At 36.5% G+C, this 27,800-nt stretch overlaps 1 protein-coding gene across 4 annotated transcripts in view; it reads right to left on the bottom strand.

Annotated features, from left to right (window-relative positions):
• The window catches only part of LOC123870175, a 99,277-nt gene that overhangs the window by 5,324 nt on the left and 66,153 nt on the right, over window positions 1-27,800 (bottom strand). Inside the window, exon 2 of one of the 4 annotated variants that reach the window (XM_045913374.1) lies at window positions 2,313-2,650. The exons of 1 other annotated variant lie outside the window; for it this stretch is intronic. In XM_045913374.1, the coding sequence (XP_045769330.1) occupies window positions 2,313-2,532 (220 nt within the window). In that variant the 5' untranslated portion in view covers window positions 2,533-2,650. Of the gene's footprint in view, window positions 1-2,312; window positions 2,698-27,800 lie in introns of those variants that run through there. 2 more of the 4 variants (XM_045913373.1, XM_045913375.1) reach the window with 2 other exon arrangements.

Raw genomic sequence — 27,800 nt, forward strand, 5'->3', positions numbered from 1 at the left:
AAGGGTAAATGTAGGTAGGTAAGTATATACTTGGTAGGTAGCTATGGTATCTGTCCATTTAGATCTCCTATACTTATGTCATGTTCGTAAACACAAACTCCAAACATTTATTTTAAAAAATGGGCAGAATTGAGAATCAACTCCTTTTTGGAAGTCGGTTAAAAAAGGGTACTATTGTAGATACTTTTTGATTGTCAATTGTTGAATTTGTTAGATGGTAATTAATTTTGTCAACTTAAAACTGAAGACTATTAACTATAGAAAAGCTAGTCTGTAGTAGCTAGTATTTATTAATACAATAGATAGGTATAATATAGTATTTACACTAAGCATTTCCCAAAAAAATATACGAAGAAATAGAGTAGGTAAATTAGATGACTTGATTAACGTTATATGTAATTGATATCTCTCCGGAAATGTCTCCTCCATGAAATAAAATAGATAATAAATATTTGCTATTATAATTATTTACAATAAGAGCTCTCGTTTATTACCATGCAAACCATAAATACTTCAGCACTGAAAAATAAAACAATTATTATAAGTAGTTAAACAAACAACAAATTAATATTTAGAAAAAAAAACCGGAAAAATAGAGTTTTAAAATAAAGTTTTTCAAATACTTAGATTTCATATTTTTTCATAAAAAATATTAAATGTTGTAAAATTATATAACTGTTAGACACATATATTTAGGTACTGTTACCACAGGAAGAACAGATACCAGAATACAAGGAACGCTGTTTTCCTTTTGAGAAGAAAGCTTGAAATAAAGAGGTGTCGTAGATCAAAAGAAAAAGATAGACAGTATCCAATAATCGAAACATTTCCGGGGAAGCCGGTTAAAAGAAGACATTTGGTCCCTTGACATTCAAATCGTAACAACGCGAAATCCTAATTTGTGACGTCATAATTGACAGTTCTTGTACGAAGATGTCAATTTTGACGTCCCAAAGGCATCAAACATTCAAAGCGATCGCACGCTTTGGCTGCCCATTAGAGCATAGGTTTTGCTATAGTCAATTGCTATGATTGATGATGATGAAAAATAATTCTTTGTTCCGTTCAACGACCTCTATGTACTTACTATACATATTCCATTGGTTCTATTAATCATTCATCCCTCATTCATCACTCATGAAATCACTATTGATGTCCGGATAATTTTCTGTTCCGTCCATCGACCTCCAACGTCGTTGAACCATTGTAATGTACCAAATCGTTGGACCAACGATTTGGTACATTACAATGGTTCATCAAACATTCAATCCTCACCTCGTTATCTTGTCACATCGACAAACGTCAAAACATGCGATAGGGTAGGTAAGAGATACGATTACACACTTATTATGTGTATATATATCTAAACACTAGCATAATGACAGTTAGGTCGCACTATCGCAATGTCACGATCGCAATCACCTCTGATTGGTTAGCACTCGCTCACTATTGGCTACAATGCATTTTTGCAACAACAATACCATTTTGCCCAATCACAACAATTGAGATTGTAATAATACTTGTTGCAGTTTTTGTGTAATCTACCAGCCGGAAAATAATTATGACAAGAAATAGAAAATATGAAGACACCTACATTTAAATAATATTATTATAGCTACTTATTATTTATTATTTACTAAAAATGCTTCGGGGCAATGTTGAAGAATACGAAAAGACAGCTCTTGCATTCTCCTGCATACAAATATTTTGCCAAAAATATCTAGACGTGTCATCTTATCCCCTACCTCCCCTATCGAAATGTCAATTACAAGATAACGGGAGGACTTTGTCTGTGTCGGTGTTAGCTGGCGGGCGTGCTCTGCCTTTTTGGAGTGTTTTTTTTTTGTTAAAACTGACTGGAAAGCGCTCTAAGGGGGTGCCGTGCGTGTGTCGGCGAGCGCCGGCACAGACGGGGTCCATACTTGTATGGTTTATTTAACTTGTTACAAATAACTACAAACTTGACATTGGCTAATCTTTGTAAAGCCAGACGAGAGAGAGAGAGAAAAAAAAAAGATAATGGGAACATGAATGTAGGAAGTCACGTAATATTTCATAACACATATCTATGATCATAACGCGTCATGAGTCATGATTGACGAAATTGACTGACGCAGAAGCTATTGTCTAACGGGCACGTAACGATTTCAATGTCACAGCACTCACAGCACAGTGTCAGGGTCACTTCCGTGTTTCGCTTTCCTTGCTATCTTTTCCTTTTAGTTTGTAAACAGTAAACAAAAACTTACGCCACCGCCGCAAGCAGCAAACACTGGCACACGCACCAAACTATTTATGGAACTAGACCTTACTTCCGGAGTTACCTGAGCCATCGTTATACTGCGCGCTGGCCCGAGGTGCCGAGAAGAACAGGTGGGTCCTGTAGTGGTGTTCCTCCATGCACGAGTAGCGTTCCCCGGCCCGTCGCTTCGCGTTCCTGCCCGCGCCCAGCGCTCCTTTCGCCTTGCCCCCCCCACTGCTCGTCGAAACCGTCTTCTCCGTCGTGAAGTTCTTCCGAAACATTAGATTCATCTTGGATACTTGCCACGTGGCTCTCGCTCGCACTCATTAAATCACTAATAAGTTTACACTTAGTCGGTTTATATTCGGGCACGTGCCGTCTCTTTCACTGTTTAGTTTTGGCTGCAGTCTGCAGATCGGTTTCAGTCACAGAATTCGGAATTGGTAATAGAATAGAAGCGGTAAATGTGGCGAGTGATCAATTTCAATTTCTAATTATTTATTGCGGATTTGGGTTAAACATTTGAAACTGCAATACAGGTGTTACAAAAATATACTTAACAAATAACTTTAAGATAACCAAGCGTTGCACGGGTGCTTATTTTAACCCTAACAGATTTCTCATATAAAACTCAAACTCAATTTAGTCATCATTTAGTCATATTTATAAATTGCTCAAACTCGGGAGACCCTATCTCATAAATTTAAGGGCAGTATATATCATTTCTATTAACAATTTAGAATTCTGTGTTTTCAGTCAATGGGTCATGGTTCGTATTGCGTAGGTATACCTACGCTACGCAAGATGATCAGCAGTGGCATTGAAACAAATCATTACAGGTACACCCGGTGCTCGAGGTTAAATACAAAATTAATTTAGGTAAAAGCTTACCGTTTAGCGAGCTAAGTACCTACTAAATAGAGTTAATGTCAAGGGCTTGCTTAGTATTTACGAAAGAAACGGATTTTACGATTCTGTAGGTAAAATTTGATTACATACTTACATTAATATTCATAAAAGAATTAACTTAAATTATTAGGGCTCCGTACCTTAGAATGGCAGTTTTTAGGGTTCCAAAGGGTTAAATCGGAGCCCTATTAATGTCACTCTGCTGTCTGTCCATCTGTCCGTCTGCAAGCCACGTGTGACAGGTCTCTAACTCGTAGACGAAATGAGTTACAAACCTGAAATTTTGGTATTTGGTGTAGAACGTTGATCCAAAACCAAATATTGAATTAGAAATTAAATTAAATTATTTTTCATACATGAAAAAGGAGCTGAATTTTTTTTTCTTACCCTAGAAAAATAACCGTCAAAATTGTCAGTTTGGACCATAAAGATAATAGGTCCATGGTTTGGACCGTTTCGACCATTATAGTGACGGGGGCTAGATCAAAAACTAAACTAGTTAGGAATATGAAACGGCATCTTATTAATATGTATAAATACCTACTTAGCACCAGCAAAGTAAATATTTATATTAATTCTTAAGTAATACGACTAAATTAAACTGGTGTTTAAGTAGATAATTTAGTCGTAAAATAGTTTTGTAAATAGTCGTTGTATGTACCTAATTTTACATAATACCTTAGAAGTTAGAAGATTCTTGTCTGAACAAGGGGAATAAGGAATGCATTTAAAACTTTTGCTTTTCGGACCTTTGACGGAACTTTCGCTAACTTTCCGTCAAAGGAAATGTTTGTAAAGAGCTGCTTGAAAATTTCGCAACAAGTGACTGCAATCTCACCTGGCAAGCTAACATGGAAGTTGTGATTATCATCATCATCATAATGATCAACCCATCGTCGGCTCATTACTAAGCACAGGTTTCCTCTCATAATGACAAGTGTAAATTAAAAATTTATAACACCCCCGACAAGTGAAGGTTACAGTAACTAGAAATGAGCTGATAACTTTCAAACGGCTGAACCGATTATCTTGGGTTATAGCTAAGGACACTCTCAATCAAGCCACCTTTCACACAAAAAAACTAAATTAAAATCAGTTAATTAGTTTAGGAGCTACGATGCCACAGACAGATACACAGATATTCACGTCAAACTTATAACACCCCTCTTTTTGGGTCGGGGGTTAAAAAAGGCTTAGGCTAGAGTCCACCACGCTTTCCAATTGCGGTTTTTCAGACTTCACGACACCTTTGAGAACATTATGAAGAACTCTTAGGCATGCAAGTTTTCATTCTTCACCGTTAAAGCAAGTGATATTTCGTAATTGCTTATTTTTTTACGGCCCTAGATATTAGGTACTCCTTTAAGGCCTCATAATTGCTTAAAATACAATAACTCCGAAAAGTTAGAGGTGCGTTTGAACTTGTGAAAAACCAATTTATTTGTAGGTAATAAGTAGGCTTGAAAATGGGCCATTTTCGTGTTAGGGGCAACAATAAAGTTTGTGGTCCATATAATGAGGCTGAATAAGTTAAACACTTTATTGATATCATGGGAGGTCATAAAGTTGCAGTCTCCAGGGTTCTATAAAAGTCTTTGTACGTAAAATATGTATCGGTCAGTGAAATATTATATTGTGTAGAGTTTTGGTTGGCTATTCGTTCACCCAATATCCATCTCTGATGGCTTCCCTCTTTGTGCTTTATTTCTCTTTATTGAAGATTGTGACCCCTTTCAATTAATTCATACTTCCATCCATACTAATACTTATATACTTATTATTATAAATGCGAAAGTGTGTCTGTCTGTCTGCTATCTTTTCACGGCCCAACAGTGTAACCGATTCTGACGAAATTTGGTACAGAGTCAACTGATATCCCGGGGACGGACATAGGCTATTTTTTATCCCGGAAAATCAAAGAGTTCCCACGGGATTCCTAAAGACCCATTCACTTTACCGATTTGTATGAATTTTGGTACCGGAGTAGCTTGCGTCCCTGTAATCGAAATAGGCAACTTTTTATCTCAGAAAATCAAACAATTCCCTCGGGATCTATAAAAATCTAAGTCATAGTCATAATATAATTATATAGGAGTTTTTGGAATAGTAATGCAAAAGCTGTGTGGTTTTACTTGGGGCTGGCCCTTCCAACATCAATGGTTTTACTTAATTCCTTTTAACTTGATGAAGTTGTGCAAAGTAACGTTTTGACGACCTCCCTGACACAGTGGTGAATGCTGTCTTATAGGGAGGAGGTCTCGGGTTCGATTCCCGGCAGGAATAATTTAGTAATTTATAATTTCTTAATTGCCTTTAGTCCAGTCTTGTGGGGGGCTACGGCCGTGGCTAGGCACCACCCTACCGGCAAAGCCGGGCGCCAAACGATTTAGCGTTTCGGTACGAACCACGCATAGAAACAGTTGTGGGGTACGTAAAACTGCCATATCTCTTCCAAGTTAGCCCAATTCTATCTTAGATTGCATCTATGACTTACCACCAGGTGAGATTGCAGTCAAGGCCTAACTTGTAATGGAATAAAAAACTTAAAGTATATACTTCCATCTAACTTACCTACACTTAAGTAAAGGTAACTTCCATTGTTCTGTATCGATTCGGTCAATTTTTAGTCGATGTTTGCCGATTACTAAGAATTACGGACTGTTAACTGCTAACAGAATGAATACTTTATTGACTGTGAATAATTTACTAAGCGACCATGATATTGACTTTGACTTCCTGTCTGACTGGTGTATTTTTGACCTTAGCTCTTATACCGGCTTCCCACGGTGCGTGATTCTACGGATTATCACGCACGGCCGAAAACTACGGACAGCCACGCACCACGCATAAGGCTCTTCCAACGGTGCGTGTCAGTCAACGTGGGTCTTGAGATTCGAAGCCATATGAAGTTACCGATTTACCGCGGATCGGACGCTCTGTGACAGAATATGTGTCTACGCAACCACGGACGATACCCTTCCCATGGAGCAACGGTGCGGGCCGGTCCGCGTCCATCCGCAATATCACGCACCGTGGGAAGCAAGTATTAGATTTGACCAAAATACAATCATCATCATAATCGATCTATAGCCAGCACACTACTGAGCACGGGTTTGGATTGGCAGACATCACATCACACACGTTTGAGAACTCTCAGGCATGCATGTTTCCTAACAATGTTTTCCTTCACCGTTAACGCACGTGATATATTTTGATTGTAAATAGGTCGGTGCATGCCCGGGTTCGAACTGCCTACCCCCGAATGGGAGGCTACATCTAAACCACTAGGCTATCAGTTATCACCGCCCCCAAAATACAATACCGTCCAAAAACCATTTTCTTATTATAATAAGTTGGTAATAAAATAACAAACTGGTAACTTTATTGCCAAGTTTTCGGTAACAGAATTAGCTGTTCGGTCTACGCCTTAGCCTGTAGGTGCCTACTCTTTAACGCCTCTCGTATTTTTACCAACTTTTATGTTTGGTTAGATTTTATGTGTAAGAAGATATAATGTTTAGTGTTTATCATAAACATTGTTGTGAGCACTAAGTAGTTTGTTTAGTATTTACGATTGTCTTACTTTAATTTGTAGAATACCTTAGTAGAAAGGTTTTCGTAGTACGGCCGTCTGGTCGTAGCAATTTGCTACGATTTTAAAAAAGTTTATCCTGGCACCATTCTACGCGGGCATGATTTGTCTAGAAATTAGATAAGGGTAGCTTTAGGTTTAATTGTAATATTTTCAATTTAAAAAAAATATTAGTATGCATAAAATTTAATGAAATATTTTTTTTAAATAAAACTATTAAAAGTATTGTTATTGTTTTAAACTTTTTGGTTGTTTTTATGTCAATTTATGTAATGTTAGACGAACTCTCTGGACTGTGCTGTGGTGCCTGGGTTCATATTAAGCCTCCGCTGTCCTTCTGTCCGTCTGTCTGTCAGCGGACTGAATTGTATTTCATAAAGCGGAATAGGTAGAGAATTGAAATTTTTACAGAGTGCCATTGCCGCTACATCAGCGAAAATAATAAAAATAATATGGCGCATATCAAAATAGCCGCCATGCCAATTTAAGATAAATATATAATGTTATCTTTTACGATGGTACAGAATCCTCCGTGTGCTAGTTTGACTCGCACTTGACCGGTTTTGACCGGTCATAAGTTAGCCCTAAACTGTGGTATCACCTGGTGGTAACTGGTAAGTTATGATGCAGTCTTAAGATGGATGTGGGCTAACTTGGAAGGGGTAATCATAAAGGTATGTAGGGGTCTTATGTAATAAAATTCTTATTAACAATAATATTTTACTCATTCCTAACAAATGTGTAACTCTTTGTTTATCTAGAAATGTAGGACTAACATTATTACAGCGTGAAATACTATCTCTGACACTTTATGTGTCTGGTTGGTACTAAGAAATTGTTATCTTTTTCTTGTTGGATATAAGTTTGTTGTTTCGGTCCTTTGAATTTCGATAAAGCACGTTCCCAACATTTATTCAACGTTGCTTGATTACTAAAGAGCTTTTTTTTAAATATTACATAAAACTAACAGCTAGTCTTACTAATTAATTTTTAAAGAGCTTGTAAAATACTTACCTGATTAATTATTATACTTATCTCAGGATTCCGTTAGGTAATCCCAATTTTGTTTCTAAAAAACCACTGATAATGTTACGCTTAGGTATCTATGAAACGAGAAATGAAGTTGCGTAGAAATCGACCACAGCTGAGGTGCAGTGGGAAAGATGTAGCCAGGTGCAATTTGTCAAAGATATGTGAATACCTTTGGTCCTGGAAATTACCAATTTACTTTCAAAACCTTGAAAAAATTTTGGACAGTAAAAACATTATGCTAGGTACTCTGATGGTATGGTACCATCAAGGTCGTATGATGATAAAGGTAATCAGGTAAAGAGGTAAGAACTAACATTAGATACCTAGATTCAACGAGTGGATACGTTTTACATTTCTTCGTCTCGTTTGGAAACATGTTATAATGACGATGAAGCATAAAGGAAGATAGGCATGAAACCATGAAACCTATCTTTTCAAGAGCGGTACTCACAAAAAACATGCCTGTTTATTAGTTTCTATAATTTATTCAAAGGCTACGATACTCTTTGAAAGCTGAAAATGTACTGAAAATTCTGCGCTTGCTATTGGATGGTAGCTACCTATAATTTACATGTAATTTTAAATGCATGCCCAAGATAGTAGGTATATGCACAGATAGGCCGATGGTAATTAATGTGGCTATCATGCGTATCGCTTTCGTGTAAAGTTGTAGTATCACAGTTTAATGGTGTACCTATGCTTGCAGTTGATTACATGTGAGTTTAGCATTGATGACACTTGGGGTCACAATGTTATCAGTAAGATTAGCTGTAATCTAGCTATTAGGCATTAAGTAGGCCCTAACCTAGGTTATTAGGGTGAACAAACCGCTAATTTGTATCAAGTTGTACCCAACTTTAGATACCTGCTCCAGTTTATTTTACAAGTAGTGAATAAAACACGACTATCCTACCAAAAAATGAACTAAAAGTATTTTAACATTTGAAAATAGCACTATACAGCCGCGTTGTTATTTTTTTTTTCGAAAAATTACTCCGGATGATATAAAGATTCCCTACACATCCAAATCTGTTCAGGCGCTTAAAAGTGATGGTAGAATAAAGAAACTTGCATACATGTGTCATGTAGGTATCTCAATGAGTTTATTTATTATTTTTCTTCACCTCTTGTAAAAAGCGTAGATTTTGATAAAGTTACTTGAGCAAGAGAAAGATTAATATCTCCCTTAGTAAAAAAGTAGACGAATAAAAAACAGACAAACATAGACGAAAGGCAAGTAACAATATTTCTCATTATTAATGTAAATAAGTCAATTCATGTTTCCGAAACGAGGGGTACAGTATTGGCGAAGAAGATATATTTTGGCTGATCGCCAGTTTGGCTTCATAGTACACACACTATTGTCTGTCTACAATTCATAGTATCATATTCATACACCTAAAAGAAAGGAGAGAAAAGTTGAATGACCATGAGAGTCCATAAATTAGTAAATCCATACTAATATTATAAATATGGACTAAGAGGCCTACGTTATATTTTTATAAATGCTGAAAGTTTCTCTGCGTATTGTCTCCAGTACAGGGAGGAATGATTCAGCGACTATGAAGTTTGGATCATGGTGGCTTTGGGAGATAATGGTAATAAAGGCGTAAAAAAATCTTAAATGATGATGATAAAAAAAAATTGGCGAAAATCAAGTTGCTTCAAAAACGGTCGGCAATCGCAGGTCCAGTGTGTCATAATAGAGGTCAATGTCTGAAATTATAACACTTTCCCAGTAATTAATTCATCGCTCGCATGTTGGCGATCATTAGCCCACCGAGTTTGAATGTTGAAATATGCAGACTTTCGTACTTGCCCGCTTTATACTTTGCTGCTCCGAATTTAGCGTGAGTCCTAGATTTTGGAAATAACATTATTCATCTGTTAATTAGAATAATTAGGTTTGTATGTTTAACTTTGTGGTAGTTAATAATATAATCCATATCCATACTAAGTAGGTTAGATTATAAATGCGTAAGTAGGCAAGTATGTCTGTTCTTTTTACGGCCCATGTCGGGGACAGAGTTAGCTTGCATCTCAGAAAAGGACATATTTTTATGGGTTTTTTTTTGTTTTAAATAAAAAAGCGAGCAAACGGACAGGCGGGCCATCTGATGTTGAGTGATTACCGCCGCCCATGAACATTTGCAGTACCAGAGGAACCGCTAATCGCCGGTCGTTCAGGAATTTGTTGGTCCGACCCTTGAATAACCCCATTTTGTAATCTAGTGGCGATTGCCACAGTTGCAAGAAAAGGGCGCGTCTCACTCGTACAAAGACATCGATCAGCAGACCTCGATATGAACCTAAGCCGGACGCCACTCACGATGCTCGCACTAGATGGCAGCACGAGTACTTTGAAGCAAGAAGAACAAGCAAATCTGAATCGCACTAACGGAGTGTTTAGGAATCTGCACTATATATAGAAGTTTCAAGATGTAACTTCATTCCGAACCAGTGGTAAATTATTTGACGATTCCAAAGCACTTGTAAAAGTCTATTTGAATAAAAATCTATTCTATTCTCTTCTATTCTATAGCTGACGGCCCAGCTGACGCTACCGAGCAAGACAACCGCTCGGAGGGAGATCTCCCTTTGGTGCGGTCGAGCCTAAACACCGCTATCGTACAATCTAATAAGAACATCGCAGAAGGGACTTGATTCCACAGTTTGCATTTGTAGAAAAAAGAATCTGCAAGGAAGGCTTATTTCTAATTCCAAAAATTTAAAAAGTTTCCACGGTATTTTTAAAGGCCTATTCGCTTTTGATGACGTATAAAGATAGCACGCATCGTGGAGATGGACATGCCGAATCATGGCTATTTTTATTCCGGAAAATTTACTAATTAGGATTCAAAAGGTTTTGATTTATTTTCGTAAGTACCTTTGGAACTTGGAGAGGTAAATCTATCAGTAATTATTTTCGTATTATGAAATTTCCAGATCCACTTGGCTACATTCCAACTGTGATGAGTTTCAATAATTTTATCAGCCTTCTCTGTGAAAATATTTCTTAATTTTTTGAACCTGTTAAGAAATAAGTTTTTTTTTTCTCTCTCGTCTGGCTTTTACAATGATTAGCCAATGTCAAGTTTGTAGTCATTTGTAACAAGTTAGCTAAACTATACAAGTATGGACCCCGTCTGTGCCGGCGCTCGCTGACATACGCACGGCACCCCCTTAGAGCGCTTTCCAGTCAGTTTTAACAAAAAAAAAAAACACTCCAAAAAGTCACAACACGCGTGCCAGCAAACGCCACCACAGACGAAGTCTAGAAATAAGTTTCATACTAAGAACAGGCTTGTTTTTAGGGTTCCGTACCTCAAAAGAAAAAAGGAACGCTTATAGGATCACTTTGTTGTCTGTCTGTTCGTCTGTCGTGTCTGTCAAGGAAACCTAGAGGGCCCTAAAATCATGAAATTTGGCAGGTAAGTACCTACCTACTTAATAAAAGTAAGATAATATAAGTAAGTTCATTTCTGCGTCCTTGTCTCTCGATTTAGGTTATTTTGGTTCCTGCGATAATTTTGTTCATAAATGACTCAACATTTTTTTACTGTAGGTTTAAAATGAATATGAAGGTAATTTGATATTACGTGATAAAATTTTAAAAGTAAAAAAAAAATCGAGGAAATAACCTAGTTCCAGTCTTTTCAAAAGCTCTAAATTGAACCTCACGTAATACGTTTGACTTGTATACTACTTCAGCGGCTGAATACTTAGAATTTATTTCATGACATTTTTTCGGTCGCCATGTTAGCGGGGCAACGTTCATTAGATTTTAAAATTATTATTTTTTGTTAAGTTTATTTATGTTGCTCTCAATATTTTTAGAAATCTTTTTATAAGTTATTTATTATATAGATAAATAAATAAATAAATAAAATATTATATAGAACACAGTTAAACGACCACTCTTGGCGCCAAAGTAATCAAGGAAATCGAATAGGTAAGTAGGTACTTATAAGTCTGACTTTCCTTCATTAACCTTGTATTGTGGCCAATATTTGATTTTATCAGAGCTTAAGTGGCCATACAAATGACATAGCACAAAGAAATACTGAAATAGGAACAAAAAAGATTCTTTGTACATAATTTTTGCCAACACTGTACTTTGTAGTAGGACCGAAATGTACTAAGCCACTAAAGCCGTAGCGTTCTTAGATGAAAGCCGGATAAGATCGGTGGAGAGTTAAAATCCGGTTAAAATTTTATCCGATCGTAACTTTCCTAGCGGACGGCCATATAAATTTATTTGAGCGTTTTATGTTACTGTTTTCAGTACCATAAGTTCTTAGTTTTTAAAAATGTACTGACTACGGTGGTTAAGATGCCGCCCTCCTTTTCGGGGATCGGGGTTAAGTCCCGGGGCCTCTATCTTTTTGGGAATTATGTGCGTTGTAAGTTTGTCCTTCAATTACGCCGCACAGAGTAACGGATTGGCGTGATTTTTTTGCATGGTTATAGACCTGGAGAGTGACATTGGTTACTTTTTATCCTTAAAAATCAAAGAATTACCAAGTGCTGTGATGTGATAATAAACAAGGTTAGATACGTTTTGACTACATGGAACCAAAGGCCTCATTTAGTGATGCTGGCCTGGGCCTCCGAAGTCTGCCATCGGGCACATGAATTAATAATCAATATATTACCAACTGCTGTGATGTGACAATTTACAAGGTTAGGTACATTTACACTACAAGGAACCAGAGGCCTCAGTTAGTGATGCCGGCCTGGGCCTCCAAAGTCCATCGTTGGTTACATGAATGAATAATCGATATCACAGCGTGTATTTTACTAACTACTGTCATACATCATGACAAGTAAAAGGCACATGCGAAGGAGGAGGAGGAGGTTTTTCACACTAGGAGGCCTCATTTAGTGATATCGGTCCGGGACTCCTCCGGGGCCTTAGTCCGTCGCTGGGTAATTATCTACATATGAATTAATAATCAACATCATAGCGTGTATTTTACCAACTGCTGTGATGTGTCATGTGGCAAGTAACACGGTTAGGTACATACAGACAACATGCAATATCGAAACTAACGACAAAGGTACGTTGGAGTAAAAGCGATAATTGCATTGCAATCAATAATGGATCGCAATAATAAGTAAAAGTCACGCTAGTCGCTATCTGCATTTCAATTAGCTACAAATGTAGGGCAGTTTGTATTAAACTTTTTTTTAATTTTATGGTTAGAGCTTTATGACTCTACTATAACTGACAAAAGTTAAACAACACCAAGAAAGTGAAAGTGGGTTGCACAACCGTTTGGCGTAGCAATATAGTCTGATCAACGAATGCTAAAATGGTTACACCCATTTTGGTAAAGATCTAATGAATATTAATTAATTCCTCGAGAAAACGATTTCCGGATGTAGACTTTTTCTAGAATTGGGTAACTCAAGAAAAGTTGAAGATAAAACCTTTAATACTTTTTCTGTATGCCCAACAATTTTCGATTATAAGCGAAAAAACAAAAAAAGTCACTTAAGGCCTTCCGGGAGCTCCTCTGTGCGCTTGGCTTTTTTCGGGATTGTTTATTACGAGTAGGTATGTTTGTTCGTTACAAAACCACCCTAAACTCAACATCAAAAATGAATCCAGACTTCTGCCTATCCCTCCATACACTCTGTTATGATTCGATGACTAAACTAATAATCATAAAATTTTAGTCAAAAATAATTCAATCCTGACTTATGCAACCCGTTTTGGTTTTTTTATACATCATATTGTAACGATATAAGAAACTTTTACATTGCCGATGCACTCTGCATTCACAAGGTTGGAAATTGGGGTTTCTCCGTTCAGCAATTTCAGTTTAAATCAGTGTTTTTAAATAGATGTAAACCGACTGAGTGATTAGTTTATACTACACAGTCACAGCCATTTCTAGTTTTGTACAGAATTTTTCCGTTTGGACTTCGCTGTAATAAAAATTGTTTCAAAAAATTTCACTTCAAAATAGAAAATGTATGAAAATTTTCATCAATTTTTCGCAGTTTGTGCCGACAGCTTTTATGGAGATGTGGTAGGCTGGCGATTTGAAAGCCTTTTAGAATGTGAAGGAACGGTGCGGTGTAGAAACTTATGAATGGGTATGGTTCTCATTAGAAGCGGCTCCACAGCTGTATTAATATGCTTAGTACCTACTTGAAAGTATTTTTACATTTATATTTGCAAGCACCTCCAGTCCTCTAAATATATAAAAGGAAAAGTTGTCTGACTGATCTATCAATGCACAGCTCAAACTACTACCTATAGACGGATAGACGGACGTAAAATTGCTTTTCTGTCGCTTGTTATATATTTTAATGCTGTAGTACATATATATTCATGAACTTAGAATTTGATATAGACTCATGACCCCCACTTATTTGATGTAACATCCATTAGGTCAATTTTTTTAATAAAATATAGCATATGTCACCCGGACCTCTACAACGAATCAATTGACCCTCATTCATCAAAATCGGCCCAGTAGTTTAGGCGCTACGGTGGAACACACAGACTATGGATACATACATACATACTTGCCTACATAGACTGCTAAAATCATAACTATTGTAAATATTATTGTAAATTTTTACTAAGCCTTCATGTTAAAAATTCTGTGTATATCTTGTGTAATGTATATTTTATGTAGGTATAGTATTGCTGTGTACACCTATTAGGGGTTGTCACTTAGATTAGGATCTTTTGTTTTTATGTTTGGACCATTTTTAGTTACAACCTGTTGTGTGTACCTTTGAATAAATAAATAAATAAATAAATAACCCTTCCTCTTGGCTTTGCCGTAGTCGGATAAAAATAGCCGCCTTGCAATCCAGTGTAAGGTAAGTAGGTGTAAATCGGTAGTGCGAAGCTGTCATCAGTCAACTACAGATCATGTCGTCAATTGGATGTGGTCCAAATCCAACTGGAATATCTTTGGTCTGGTAAATAGGTAGTAGGTACCATTTTTAGGTCTCGCATAATTCCTAACTAGCTGATGCCCGCGACTTCGTTCGCGTGGATGTAGTTTTTTTAAAATCCCGTGGGAACTCTTTGATTTTCCGGGATAAAAAGTAGCCTATGTGCTAATCCAGAGTATAATCTATCACCATTCTAAATTTCAGCCCAATCCGTCCAGTAGTTTTAGCGTGAAGGAGTAACAAACATACACACACACACACACACACACATACAAACTTTCGCCTTTATAATATTAGTGTGATTACATGATTTTGTGTTCCGTCAGTGTAAGTTTTCTTGTTAAAATGTGATAACTGAATTAGATCATCTTCATCGTCAATGGCTGTGGCTAAAGAACAGAGGCCTGGACGAAACTATAAGTAAGAGTTTCTACTGAACCCCAAAATAAGTACCGAAATCTACGCGGAATCACCGGGTAGCTAAATTTTTTCTCGTTTTTCTAGTTTCTCCACTAGTAAAAGAGGAGAGACACGCGTTCTTGCATAATGTTACTTATTGTATTTCTTTGATCTAAGATTCGCTCCATATCATCCAATTGAAATTGAATGAAATGCATACATCTGACACGTCACGCGATCTGCAATGTCGCCTATAAACCGGTTAAACTTGTTTTTAATGCAGCATAAGGTTTCCTGACATAATGGCTTTGATACTATTACTTATATAAAACTGTTACAAGGCAATATGCTCATTGCTCATGTATCAAAAGAGTAAAGACATAAAATGCTCAATAAAACCGTCCAGTGGGAGACTCGATATCAATAGACAGAACTTAGATGATTAAAAAGTTATTTACGTAAAAGTTTATTCGGTTTATGGTAGAACTTGAGGAGCGTTGATCAAAATTGGTTCAGTAACCATTTTCTTAGAAGTATTTAAATTTCCGTTGTAACTACTTCAGTCTTCAGTTCAAATGAACTTTTTAAAGTAAGCATTGTAAGTATACCCAAGTTTTAAATTTTAATAATCTAAATATTTTTTAAGTAAGTAAGAAAGCTGTGATAGCCTAGTGGTTAAAACGTCCGGCTCATAGTCGGAACATGGGGGTTCGATCCCGGGAACGCACCTCTAGCTTTTCAGTTATGTGCATCCAAAATCAGCATTGGGATTGGAAATCTGGTAAAACACAGATAGAGATATTAGTTTTCAGAACGTGTCTTTAAAATTTCATTGAGCTTGATTGGTTAATATTTGAATGATAGCCAAAGCTACGCTTGTACGGAGAGCTTTCGGAAGCGCGCTTAGGGTTACATCTCTTAAGAAAAAGGTTTTAAACTGCGGAATAACCATGAATCATATTTTCGCCCTAGATAGTAAGAGGTGTAATGACCTGGATCTGAAATATCGTCTGGTGCAAGCATAAATTTGCCTTCCTTAGTAAATTGTAAATTCTGTTTTGCACTTTGGGCGCCATTCCAATATTATGCAAAGAAGGCATTGCGACCATGGGTTTACTTATAATCATTGTTATTTCAACCCAGATTCTAGATTGTGAAACTTACCTTGTGCCACTTATTATAGATATTTCAGGGCCACGGTTGGTACTTAATAGAATAGAATATAAATACTTTTTATTCGAATAAACTTTTAGTACTTTTGAATTGTAAACTGCATATCTAAATACCTTCCCTACTGATAAAAGCCAGCAAGAAACTATGAGGTTGCTCTTTTCAAAGATGCGATTTAAGATTATACAATCGATGTATAAAATTGCAGTCCCTCGCATTGCCGAAATAAGTTTTTTATTTACGCAATTTTCGATTGTGTAGTATGTTTTTTGCAGCAGTGAAAATAATTATAACTTTAACCTATAAATATAAATATAAATTAAAATCGTATTATTCCACACTGGCAGTTGTTATAGATGTAGGGCTGGACTAGGGGCGCGGCGCCGGAAGTCCGGTCCGTTACTTAATTTCAAGCTACCCGCGTCCAGGTAACAGTGATTAGTTTTACATTTCATTTTCTGGATTAATTTTAATAACCTGTAAAATGGTACACGTTTAACAGGGCTCTCTCCGTCACTAGTTTCATACAATCGTAGTTCCAATTTCATTTGAATATTAAGCAACCAAAGTCCATGAAATTTTGCAGACATATTCTAGAAACTAATATCTGTGTCTGTGGTGTTTTAGATTTTTCTAATAAAAAAAAGTTGAAAAAACTATAACCCGACTACGGAAAATGAGACAACTTGAACCTGATTTGGTACAAGTAAAATAAACTAAAAAGAAAGAAACAAGATAGGTGCTTAGTGCTATCATCGTCTTCATCGTCTTGAGTAAGATTCAATAAAAATGCCGTGGTCGTGCGTTGTCGACAGCGTATTTCTTATCTTTGATTGACGGCATTCCCAATGATTTTATTTATCTACCAAATTAGAATATTTTCTTTTTGCTATCGACAACGCACGACCACGGCATTTGTATTGAATCTTACTCAAGACGATGAAGACGATGATAGCACTAAGCACCTATCTTGTTTCTTTCTTTTTAGTTTATTTTACTTGCACCAAATCAGGTTCAAGTTGTCTCATTTTCCGTAGTCGGGTTATAGTTTTTTCAACTTTTTTTGTTTGAAACTTTTCCGTTGTCTATGATGCGACGACTAACCGAGGTCTCGTGAATGGCCAATAGGTGGCGCTGTATGAGAAATAATAATTATAATAAAAAGTGGTTTCTGTTGCTTGGTATATTTTAATAATAACTATATTTATATTTATGAACTCAGAATTTTCTCCTCTTTGGTTGGACATCTCACTCGACACAATAGCAATTAAATTATTTTTAAGACCCTCACTTTTTTTGATGTAACATCCGTCTGGCCAATTTTTTTCGTATAAAATATAGCCTATGTCACCCGGGCCTTTACAACGAATCGATTGACACCTCATTCATCAAAATCGGCCCAGTAGTTTAGGCGCTACGGTGGAACACACAGAATCTGGATACAAACATACATACATACATACATACATACATACATACATACATACATACATACATACATAGACTGCTAAAATCATAACCCTTCCTTTCGGCTTTGCCGTAGTCGGGTAAAAATATGTAGTTTTAAAATTACAGGGGCTCAAAGATTTGTATGAAAATTTTTAAGACCGCGTAACTTTGAAACCGAATATTTTAACAGAAATCTGGAAAACCACAGACATAGATGTTAGTTTCTAGAATATGTCTGCAAAATTTCATGGACTTTGGTTGCTTAATATTCAAATGAAATTGGAACTACGATTGTATGAAACGAGTGACGGAGAGAGCCCTCTTAATGACTTATGGCGCTGAAATATAGACACTCCGCCTGATCTATACAGTGGCTTAGCGAGCCAAACCTCAAATAAACATTTGAAATATTACAATTATTTTCATCAAGAGTTATAATCTAGGTTGATTATTTATCGTCGGCCCACTACTGAGCACAGGTCTCGTCTCAGAATGAGATAGATTTGGCTATAGTCTACCACGGTGGCTAAGATTGGCGGACTTCACACACCTTTGAGAACATTATGGAGAACTTTCAGGCATGTAGGTTTCCTCACAAGCGCGTGCCTAAGCAAGATCTAACCCCGGACTCCTCGCCTGGGAGGCCGACGTCACGTCTTATCCACTAAGCTAATTTCACCGTTTTCAGGGTTCCGTACCTCAAAAGGAAAGATGGAACCCTTATAGGATCACTTTGTTGTCTGTCTGTCTGTCTGATGATTTAATTTATCGTGTGAAATGTCGGGAAAAATACCCGAGTACGGAACCTTCAGTGCGCGAGTCTGACTCGCACTTGGCCGGTTTTTATTTTAATTAAAGAGTAGTAGTTAGTATTACCCACAATAATAAGCTAAGCTGATTCAAAAGCTTCATGGTAAAACCTACTAAACTACGAAAAATTAGCATAAAAATCAATGCGTAGAAGCTCCACGGTAGAGACATTTCCCCTATGAGAAGGCCGAACCCATTATGGCACTTAAGTTGTAGCACTGAAGCGCCAAGGCCCCATTTATACCATTTGTACCATACCAGGCCACGGCCACTGCGTTACGGCGGAAATCGGGGACCATTCGCTTTCTAAACAACATTAATGGAAAAACTTATCCGCAACGACAAGTGTTTCGCCCTGGCGTATTGCTTGCTAACATTTATTGCATCAATTTATTAATTAGACAACATGTTGTGCCTACTGCCTACGATTTGAATAGTTTGCGATTATGTTCAAAGTTTATTTCAGACTACTTTTTAACCCCCGACCCAAAAAGAGGGGTGTTATAAGTTTGACGTGTGTATCTGTGTATCTGTGTGTCTGTGTATCTGTGTATCTGTCTATGGCATCGTAGCGCCTAAACGAATGAACCGATTTTAATTTAGTTTTTTTTTGTTTGAAAGGTGGCTTGATCCGAGAGTGTTCTTAGCTATAATCTAAAAAAATTGGTTCAGCCGTTTAAGAGTTATCAGCTCTTTTCTAGTTTTCTTGTAGAAGAGAAGGTTAGATAACCGTTAGGTTCATAATACTATGTCAATAGACAAATGTCAAGCTGTCAAGATGGACGTTGCCTGAATACATAATTATTTATTTGAAAATGATGTTTTGGAAAACTCAAATACTTTGGATCGTCGGGGGTGTTATAAATTTTTAATTTAAACTTGTTTAATAGGTACATATACTTAGCGAGCAAACGAGCAGGCGAGTAACTTGATGTTGATTACCTATAAGTACTGCCGCCCATGAACATTAGAAACCAGCACCAGAGGAACAATTGCTGTATGGGCATTTCAGGAATTTGTCGATCCACCTCATGAATAACCCCATGTTGAAATGAATGGGAACATCGCCGAAAGGAGTTGTTTTCACAGTTTGTATGTGCGTGGAAAAACATGTAATTCCCGCGATGTCAATATGTGGATGTTTTAAGAAGATCCCTGTGGGATTTCTCAAAATCCTTCCTAGGTGCAATCCTAGGGTACTCAAGGAGTGCTCCAAACAAATTAGTATTTGGCCATTTTGGCTTAGCCACATATTTTGTTCCTCCGATTTTTCGTATTCTCAACCGCAGTAACAAACCTTAGGTACCTAAACGTATTTACTGTACTATAAACTCGTCTGTGGTAAAAAATGTATGAAACTGAGTTCGTGGAGACAGGAAAGCTGAGTCCATTAGTACAGCACTTAAACTATATAGCTTCTGATATATAATGTGTATTGTGTAGCTATAAGCTATAGTTCTACCGCCAACCCCTACCATTACAGGCACGTCACTTTGCCATGTCGGAAATTCGGCACGATTTACTTTGCAAACACCATAAAGAAATTATCTGTAGATTTTCTTTATGTCTTGTTTTGACGTAACACAGTGTTAGTTAATACTTATTAAAAAAAAAAACTAACTAGCTAGTACTCACGACTTCATCTGCCCGCATTTAGATTTTTTAATTCCGTGGAAACTTTTTGTTTTTCCAAGATAAAAAGTAGCCTATGTCCGTCTCCAGGATACAACCAGTCTCTGTATAAAACAAATGATGCCTGCAACTTCGTTCAAATAGATCTAGATTTTTAAAAATACCTATAGGATAGTAATCTTTGATTTTCCGGGACATAAAATATGTCTATATGCCTGCCTATGTCCACCTCAAGGATGTAATAGCTCACATCCTAAGGATTCTTTGTACTAAATTTCGACAAAATGGAAAATGGCTTGAACGGCTGGGCCGTGAAAAGCTAAAAAGCAGACAGACAAACAGACACACTTTCCCATTTATCATATTATTAAGTAAATTATGAATATGGTATGGATAGTTCCTTGTGTATGATGAAGTCGTTATAAGTAAATACATATTATTTAGTTCATAGTAAACACCTTTTCATATTACATTTTCTTATTACTTTTCCGCTTTAGTATGTCCCCGCAAACCGAATTGAGAAGAACAATACGATTTACATAATTATGCAATTTACAAAGCGCATTTCTTTATGCATTTCAGTTTATGATATTTTCTCGTTATATTTGATACTCTTTTCATTAACTAGTTTTTGCCTGCAAACTGCTGGCTGTTATTTTTCAACTAATATTTTAAATTTAATTTGGTACAGAGACAGCTTCTATCCCGGGGACGGATAAAGACTACTTTTGTCCCGGAAAATTAAAGAATCCACACGGTGTTTTCAAAAAACCTACGAAGTTACAGGCATTATTTACGAGTATTTGGTACAGTAATTTCCATTCCAGGGACGAGCATAGAATATTTTTATCCCGGAAAAACAAAAAGTTAACACTGAAAAACCTAAATCCATGTGGAAGTAGTCACGGCCATCATCTGATATAAAATAAAATAATATGATTTATTAAGTCTTCAGTGTATCGATCGTATAATAAACACCTCGGAAAAATTTTTAACACCCCCGACAAGTGAAGGTTTACAGTAACTAGAAAAGAGCTGATAACTTTCAAACGGCTGAACCGATTTTCTTAAATTATAGCTAAGAACACTCTCGATCAAGCCACCTTTCAAACAAAAAAAACTAAATTAAAATCGGTTCATTAGTTTAGGAGCTACGATGCCACAGACAGATACACAGATACACACGTCAAACTCATAACACCCCTATTTTTAGGTCGGGGGTTAAATATCGGAGGATTGGTAACACGTAGTAAGCTCGTGTGACAAGTAATATAAGGTGGTTATTTATGACCGGGTCTTCGCATTATTTCCGTAGATCTTATACATCGCCTAGACTGAGGTGAAAATAAAAGAAGCTGACGAACAAAACGGTGTAATTCCACTACTGATCAAAATACTTTTTCCCATTTATTCCGGATTGTTTTGGCCTATTTAATACAAATCTGATCTCATTTTAAAGCCAAACGGGTTAAATCTGTACTGAAATCGAGTAAAATTTTATGATTTCGACCATTTAATACAAAGAAACTCATTTCCCAACTAAACGACCTAAGCTGTGCTAAAATTAAGTCCAAATTTTGTGATTTCAATCAAAACAGTATAATTGCGGCAGCTTTCATTGTTTTTTGTTCTCGTGTAAAATTTTACAAAAAACATAGCTACATGTAACATCTGCTTAATTATAATGTTAATGTAAAATGTTGTTCTCGTCTCGCTCGATTTAAGTATAGTTCTATACAGTTCGTCAATAATAATAGGTATAGATGAAACCTGTTCGCGGGTATAGGAATATTATGTATTTTCTAATATAAAATGGGGTACCTTTTTTTTTGCGAGCTTGCAATCTGCGTCGCTCGATTGTCTTAACGTGGAAAAGCGTTCATAAGCGTTTCTCGCGCATTTTAAAATATTATATCGAAAGTCATTTTCATGCAAAATGCAAGTCTTGTGTAGGAGAGCCATGCTTTGCCGATGCTTTTTAAAAAGATCATTTGAATTTTGATCACGTAAGTAGAGATTTTCCGAGCATAGCTCTCTCCATATCGCCCTCTGAGTGGCCGAGCTTTCTTGTCAGCTGCCCATAGTTAACAGGGCTCTCTCCGTCTTCTCTTACTCCATACAATCGTAGTCCCAATTTCTTTTGAATATTAAGCAACCAAAGTCCATGAAATTTTGCAGACCTATTCTAGAAACGAATATCTGTGCCTGTGGTGTTTTAGATTTTTCTAAAAATATGTAGTTTAAAAATTACAGGGGCTCAAAAATTTGTATGTGAATTTTTAAAGACCGCGTAACTTTGAAACCGAATATTTTAACGGAAATCTGGAAAACCACAGGCATAGATATTAGTTCCCGGAACGTTCCTACAAAATTCCATTGAATACGATTGGTTAGTATTCCAATGAGAGACGAACTACGTTTGTGTGGAGCGAGTGACGGAGAGACCCCTCTTAAAAACATGTTAGCAGCTCAAGACCGTGGAGTATGGAAATCCCTTCAAGAAATCTATATGTATATTATACAACCTATTAAACCTATTAAATATAAATGTAGTTATTAATGTACTTTGTCCTTCGGTTGGACGATGAAGACCACGTGAACACCTGAAAAACTGACGCATGGTTACAATAATTTTTTGTACAATAGTAATATGTATATCCGTCTACTCATACTCTTTTCACAGCTGTATGAATTTGTCCTTCAATCATGCCACGGAGCAACGGGTGCTTACTTGTTTTTTTGCATGAATTAAAACTGAAAAAGAAGAAAAATAAAGGACGTGGAGAGTAGATATCATAGACTACTTTTTATCCCGGAAAATAAAAAAAATTAAACGAGGTTTTTGAAAGCCTAGATTTACAGCGGGCTTCAGTAATTAGCTAGTTATTTATAAAGCGAATGAAATCGCGAGAGATAAAGATAATTATTTTTTTGTAACAAATCGGTCACTTGCGAGTGAAATGTATTATTTCTGATAGAAGAATGCTGACTCGTTTCAAAATAGCATCAAAGACAACGTATTTTGAACACAACGTGCGTCAGAGCAGTGAGAATTGCAGACATAATTTGTTCATTTGTTATTCTTTATGAAACTGGGTTTTCAGTTTCGATTTTCAATAGGTACTTATCCTGAGTGCCCTGAGAATCCTATACTGAAGTACTGGCTTGTCTTACATCGTGTCAATAACCGTAAATAATCGTGTCAAGAAACACAATCTGTCTGTTGAAAAAAATATTAGTTAGTAGTTACTTTTGCGGTTTATTAACAAAAGTGATTACCATTTCACTTCTTCTGTAGTACGGAACCCGGGGTGCTCGAATCTGACTCGCACTTGATCTGTTTTTAATCACATCTCAGTGATAGAACATTCCAAAGAAGTGTAAAGACTAGCAAATAGTTGGAATGTCTGACGAGATAAGGAGTCGCATCCATCGTTTTCCACTCACGTTCAAAGTTCTGTTTTCTTTGTTCTTAAAATCGAATTTGTGACTCGGGTACACCTTGCCTTAGTTAAGGTGCGGAACGAGTAAATTTTCATATTTTGCAACATAACACGTCTATAATATTGCGTTACAGTGTTATATAACATAACCGTCTATAATATTGTGTTATAGTGTTATATAACATAATATTGTGTGACATGTTCTGCACACTAAGTTAAGTACTTAAAACTTTATGAACCATGTACTAACTTGTTATGTTAATAATATAATATTATGGTCTCACATTTCATTGTCATCATCATCTCAAATCTCAATTATCCATCGTCGGTCCACTACTGAACACGGGCTCCTCTCAGTATGAGAAGGATCATTAGACCATAGTCAAACTCGATGGCTAAGTGTGTATTGGCAGACTTTACACACCTTTGAGAACAATACATAGAATTCTCAGGCATACAGGTATCCTCGCATGTTTTTCTTCTCCGTCAGAGCACCACATTTTTCGGACTTACCTGCATTTAAAAAGAAATTCAATATCACTTAAAAAAACGATGTACTTAGACAAAAATAATGATGACATATTGGAAATCATTTTTTATTAAGAAGATACGTGCAAAGTTTAATCAATACAACAGTAAATAACTAGTTTTGTTTTACTCTACTCATAAGTCATTAGTTTAACGGGCAACCGAGTTATACTCTTAGTTTTAGTTTCCCGATCACGTTTATTCTGCTTGAAGTCTTAACTCGTTGAGACTCAGGGATTATCAGGTTAAGTTTGTTATGTTGCTGGGTTTACGATAAATATTACAGCAATACATATAAAGAAAAACAATGAAATAAATCGCTTAGCTTAGAATATAAGTACCTACTTATTAGGATGATGCTTTCAAATGGGGTTTTCAAAAATCCGTGGAAACTCTTTGATTTACAGCTCACTTAACCAGGATAAAAGTAAGTAGACTATACATATTATGTTCGAGTCGCACTTGACCGATTTTTTATAAACGGTAAGGATTGGTGAAGAAAAATGTCTAAACATTTAAATTCAACCTCATTATTTTGCTACCGATCTCAAGTAGGTCTCACTTCAGAATATACTTTTATGTTCTTCAATAATTTTATTCTGATAAAATTCTGATAATAATAGATATATTTCTCGCAACTGAATACGGTATAATTTTGTGGAAAAATATTATTTTCATTTCCAACTCACGTCTAAAGTTTAGTAACTTTGTTAAATGAGTTTCTGAATAGGATATTATTATTAGAATACTAATGAACTGAATATTCTGAAACATTCTAGGGAGACCAAAAGAATATTTTACTTGCTTATGCCCGCCACTTCGTCCGCGTGGACTACACAAACCTCAAATCCCTATTTTACCGCCTTAGGGGTTGAATTTTCAAAAAATCCTTTCTTAGCGGATGTCAGTCACTGCCAAATTACAACCTGATCCATCCGGTAGTTTGAGCTGTGCGTTGATTGATCAGTCAGTAAGCTTTACCTTTTATATAATATATAGATATAAACATAAAATACGGAATATGTACCTACTTAAAGCGGTAATAGCCCAGTGGCTAAGACATTGGCGTCCTATTCAAAGAGTTCGGGTAACCCCGGGCACGTACCGCTTAACTTTTGGAGGCTTAAACGGTGAAGGAAAACATCGCGAGGAAACCTCAACGGCTGAAAAATCTCTATAAGGTCCTCAAAAGTGTGTGAAGTCTGCTAGTCCGCATTTGGACAGCGTGACGGACTTTAGCCTAAACCCCTCTCACGCCCTGTATTGAGAACACTCGTTCTCAGTAGTGAGCCGGTGATGGGGTGAATCGATGATGATGATAAATAAAATAAGTCGGTATCTTTTAAACTACTTTCATGCAATATGGTCTTGGACTGTAGTAAAAAGTAGTTAAAAAACTGCTAAAATTATAACCCTTCCTTTTGGTTTTGCCGCAGTCGGGTAAAAATACTATCTTTAATAATGAATTCTAGCCCCATAAACTACCACTATACAAATAACATCACATCATTTTATTATTACAGTCAAAGACCCTATTATTCTCGTAGAAGCGTTTTTTATAGCTACGTGTGTGAAATGAGTAATTATGTATTAATGATGTTTTGACTGCCAAGCTTTTGATGTGATTTTGATCTGCTTTTGCCAGTAGTACATAACTGTTTTTTTTTCCAAAACCAGTTAGCCCTTGCCTGTGATCTCACCTGTGTAGTGATGATGCAGTCTAAGATGGAAGCGGGCAAAGGAAGGGGTATGGTAGCATCGGTGTATAGGTAAGATGTATTTCTGGTCTCTGAAACGAACAGACGTCGAAATATATAATTCGCAGAATCTTGTAAAGAGTAAAAATAAACATTAATGAGAGCATGAAAAGAGAAACTACAATTTATTTTTACGAGTGAAAATCGTCTTTCCGCCAAAATGTCAGCGTTCGTTTGCTTCAGAATTTATTATTTTGTTGCTTAACCAAAATGAAACCAGTTTGGCGTTTGTTTAAAGTACTTGTTGATTTTTATTTTGTACTTGCTGATGCCCGCGACTTCGTCCGCATATATTGAAGTTTTTAAAAATCCCGTGGGAACTCCGATTTTCTGCGATAAAAGTGTTGTACTAGCTTATGCCCGCGTCCGCATGGATTTAGGTTTTTAAAAATTCCGTGGGAACTCTAATTTTCTGCGGCAATAGTGACCTAAGTCACTCTTCAGATCTTTAACTATAACCATGCAAAAATCAAGTTATCCATTGCTCCGTTGCGATGTGATTCGTGGTCAAATCAACAAACACCTTTCGCATTTATAATAATACTAGCCGATGCCCGCGACTTCGCCCGCGTGTATTTAGGTTTTTCGAAACCCCGTGGAAACTCTTTGATTTTCTAGGATAAAAAGTAGCCTATGTGCTAATGCAGGATATTATCTATCTCCATCCCAAATTTCAGCCAAATCCGTCTAGTAGTTTTTGCGTGAAGGAGTAACAAACATACACACAAACACACACACACACACATACACACAAACTTTCGCCTTTATAATATTAGTGTGATAATAATGGTATGATTAAGTTCATAAAGTGTAATTTTGCAAAAACTACAAAGTACGTGCATGTCTGCCAACAGATTTTTCAGGGGTTTTCAGACCGGAGCGAAACTCAGTCAACTAAATACTATTAATGAGTAAACTTGAAACATTTTTCATGCACTCGACCAGTTTCCATGTTTATAGAGCGTGTTTCAGATTTCAAACTAGAGCTTTCAGAGCTCATTAGCCATTGGACTGAAGTAAGTACTTATACCTACTTTTCTAGCAAAATAATGATACTCGTAGTCGAGTTGAGGGATACCAATTGTCGAGAGGAAGTTTCAAAGTTTGAGGGTTGAAACAACACACAGTAAATTAAATGTTAAAAAATTCCCCAAGTTCGAGTCGGACTCGCACACGATGGGTTCCGAACCATCGTACAAGAAATAACACTTTTTTTTTTTAATTTTCATGGCGGCCATTTTGATTCTTTTTATCATTGGTCATAGCGGGAATAGAATTAATACACACTCCGTGAAACTCTCTACCTATAACGATTCACGAGATACAAGCCCGCTCACAGACAGACGGACGGACGGGCTTAGTAATAGGGTCCGGGAATGTGGGTGTGCAATGTGCACTATATTTTGTACTAGGTAAGTACTTATTAACGTATTTGTTGATAGAATAATCTCTGGCCTATACTGATTCGCTGTGATATGTAGACTTGTTTGCACTAGAAACTTGGCAAGCTTGTTCAAAGGACATGATTGAACGCCTTTGTTTATAACATGGCACTTAATGTTTTATGAACGCTGTAATCAACCCTTTAGAAGTTTAAGAACGTTGTGTTAAATTATTGAATGACTAGTTTTGATATTTTATGAATGATATATTTATAACTATCCACGCGGACGAAGTCGATTATCTAGTGACTAGATCCTAGTCAATAACAATGCTTCTTCGGGCTAAAATTTTCAAAATATATTTCCAGTATGTATTAGAAAATACTAGAAATATCTACTAGTTGATATACGCTGTCTTTGTCGATAGGTAGTATCTATGATTACTGTTCGTTTGTATGTAGTACATATGAGGGCTGTAGTACCACCATGGATAGGTTCGGTTAAAAATCATTAAAACGGCGATAGTGTGACCTT

Source organism: Maniola jurtina, chromosome 12, assembly GCF_905333055.1.
Source record: "Maniola jurtina chromosome 12, ilManJurt1.1, whole genome shotgun sequence".
Taxonomy (NCBI): domain Eukaryota; kingdom Metazoa; phylum Arthropoda; class Insecta; order Lepidoptera; family Nymphalidae; genus Maniola; species Maniola jurtina.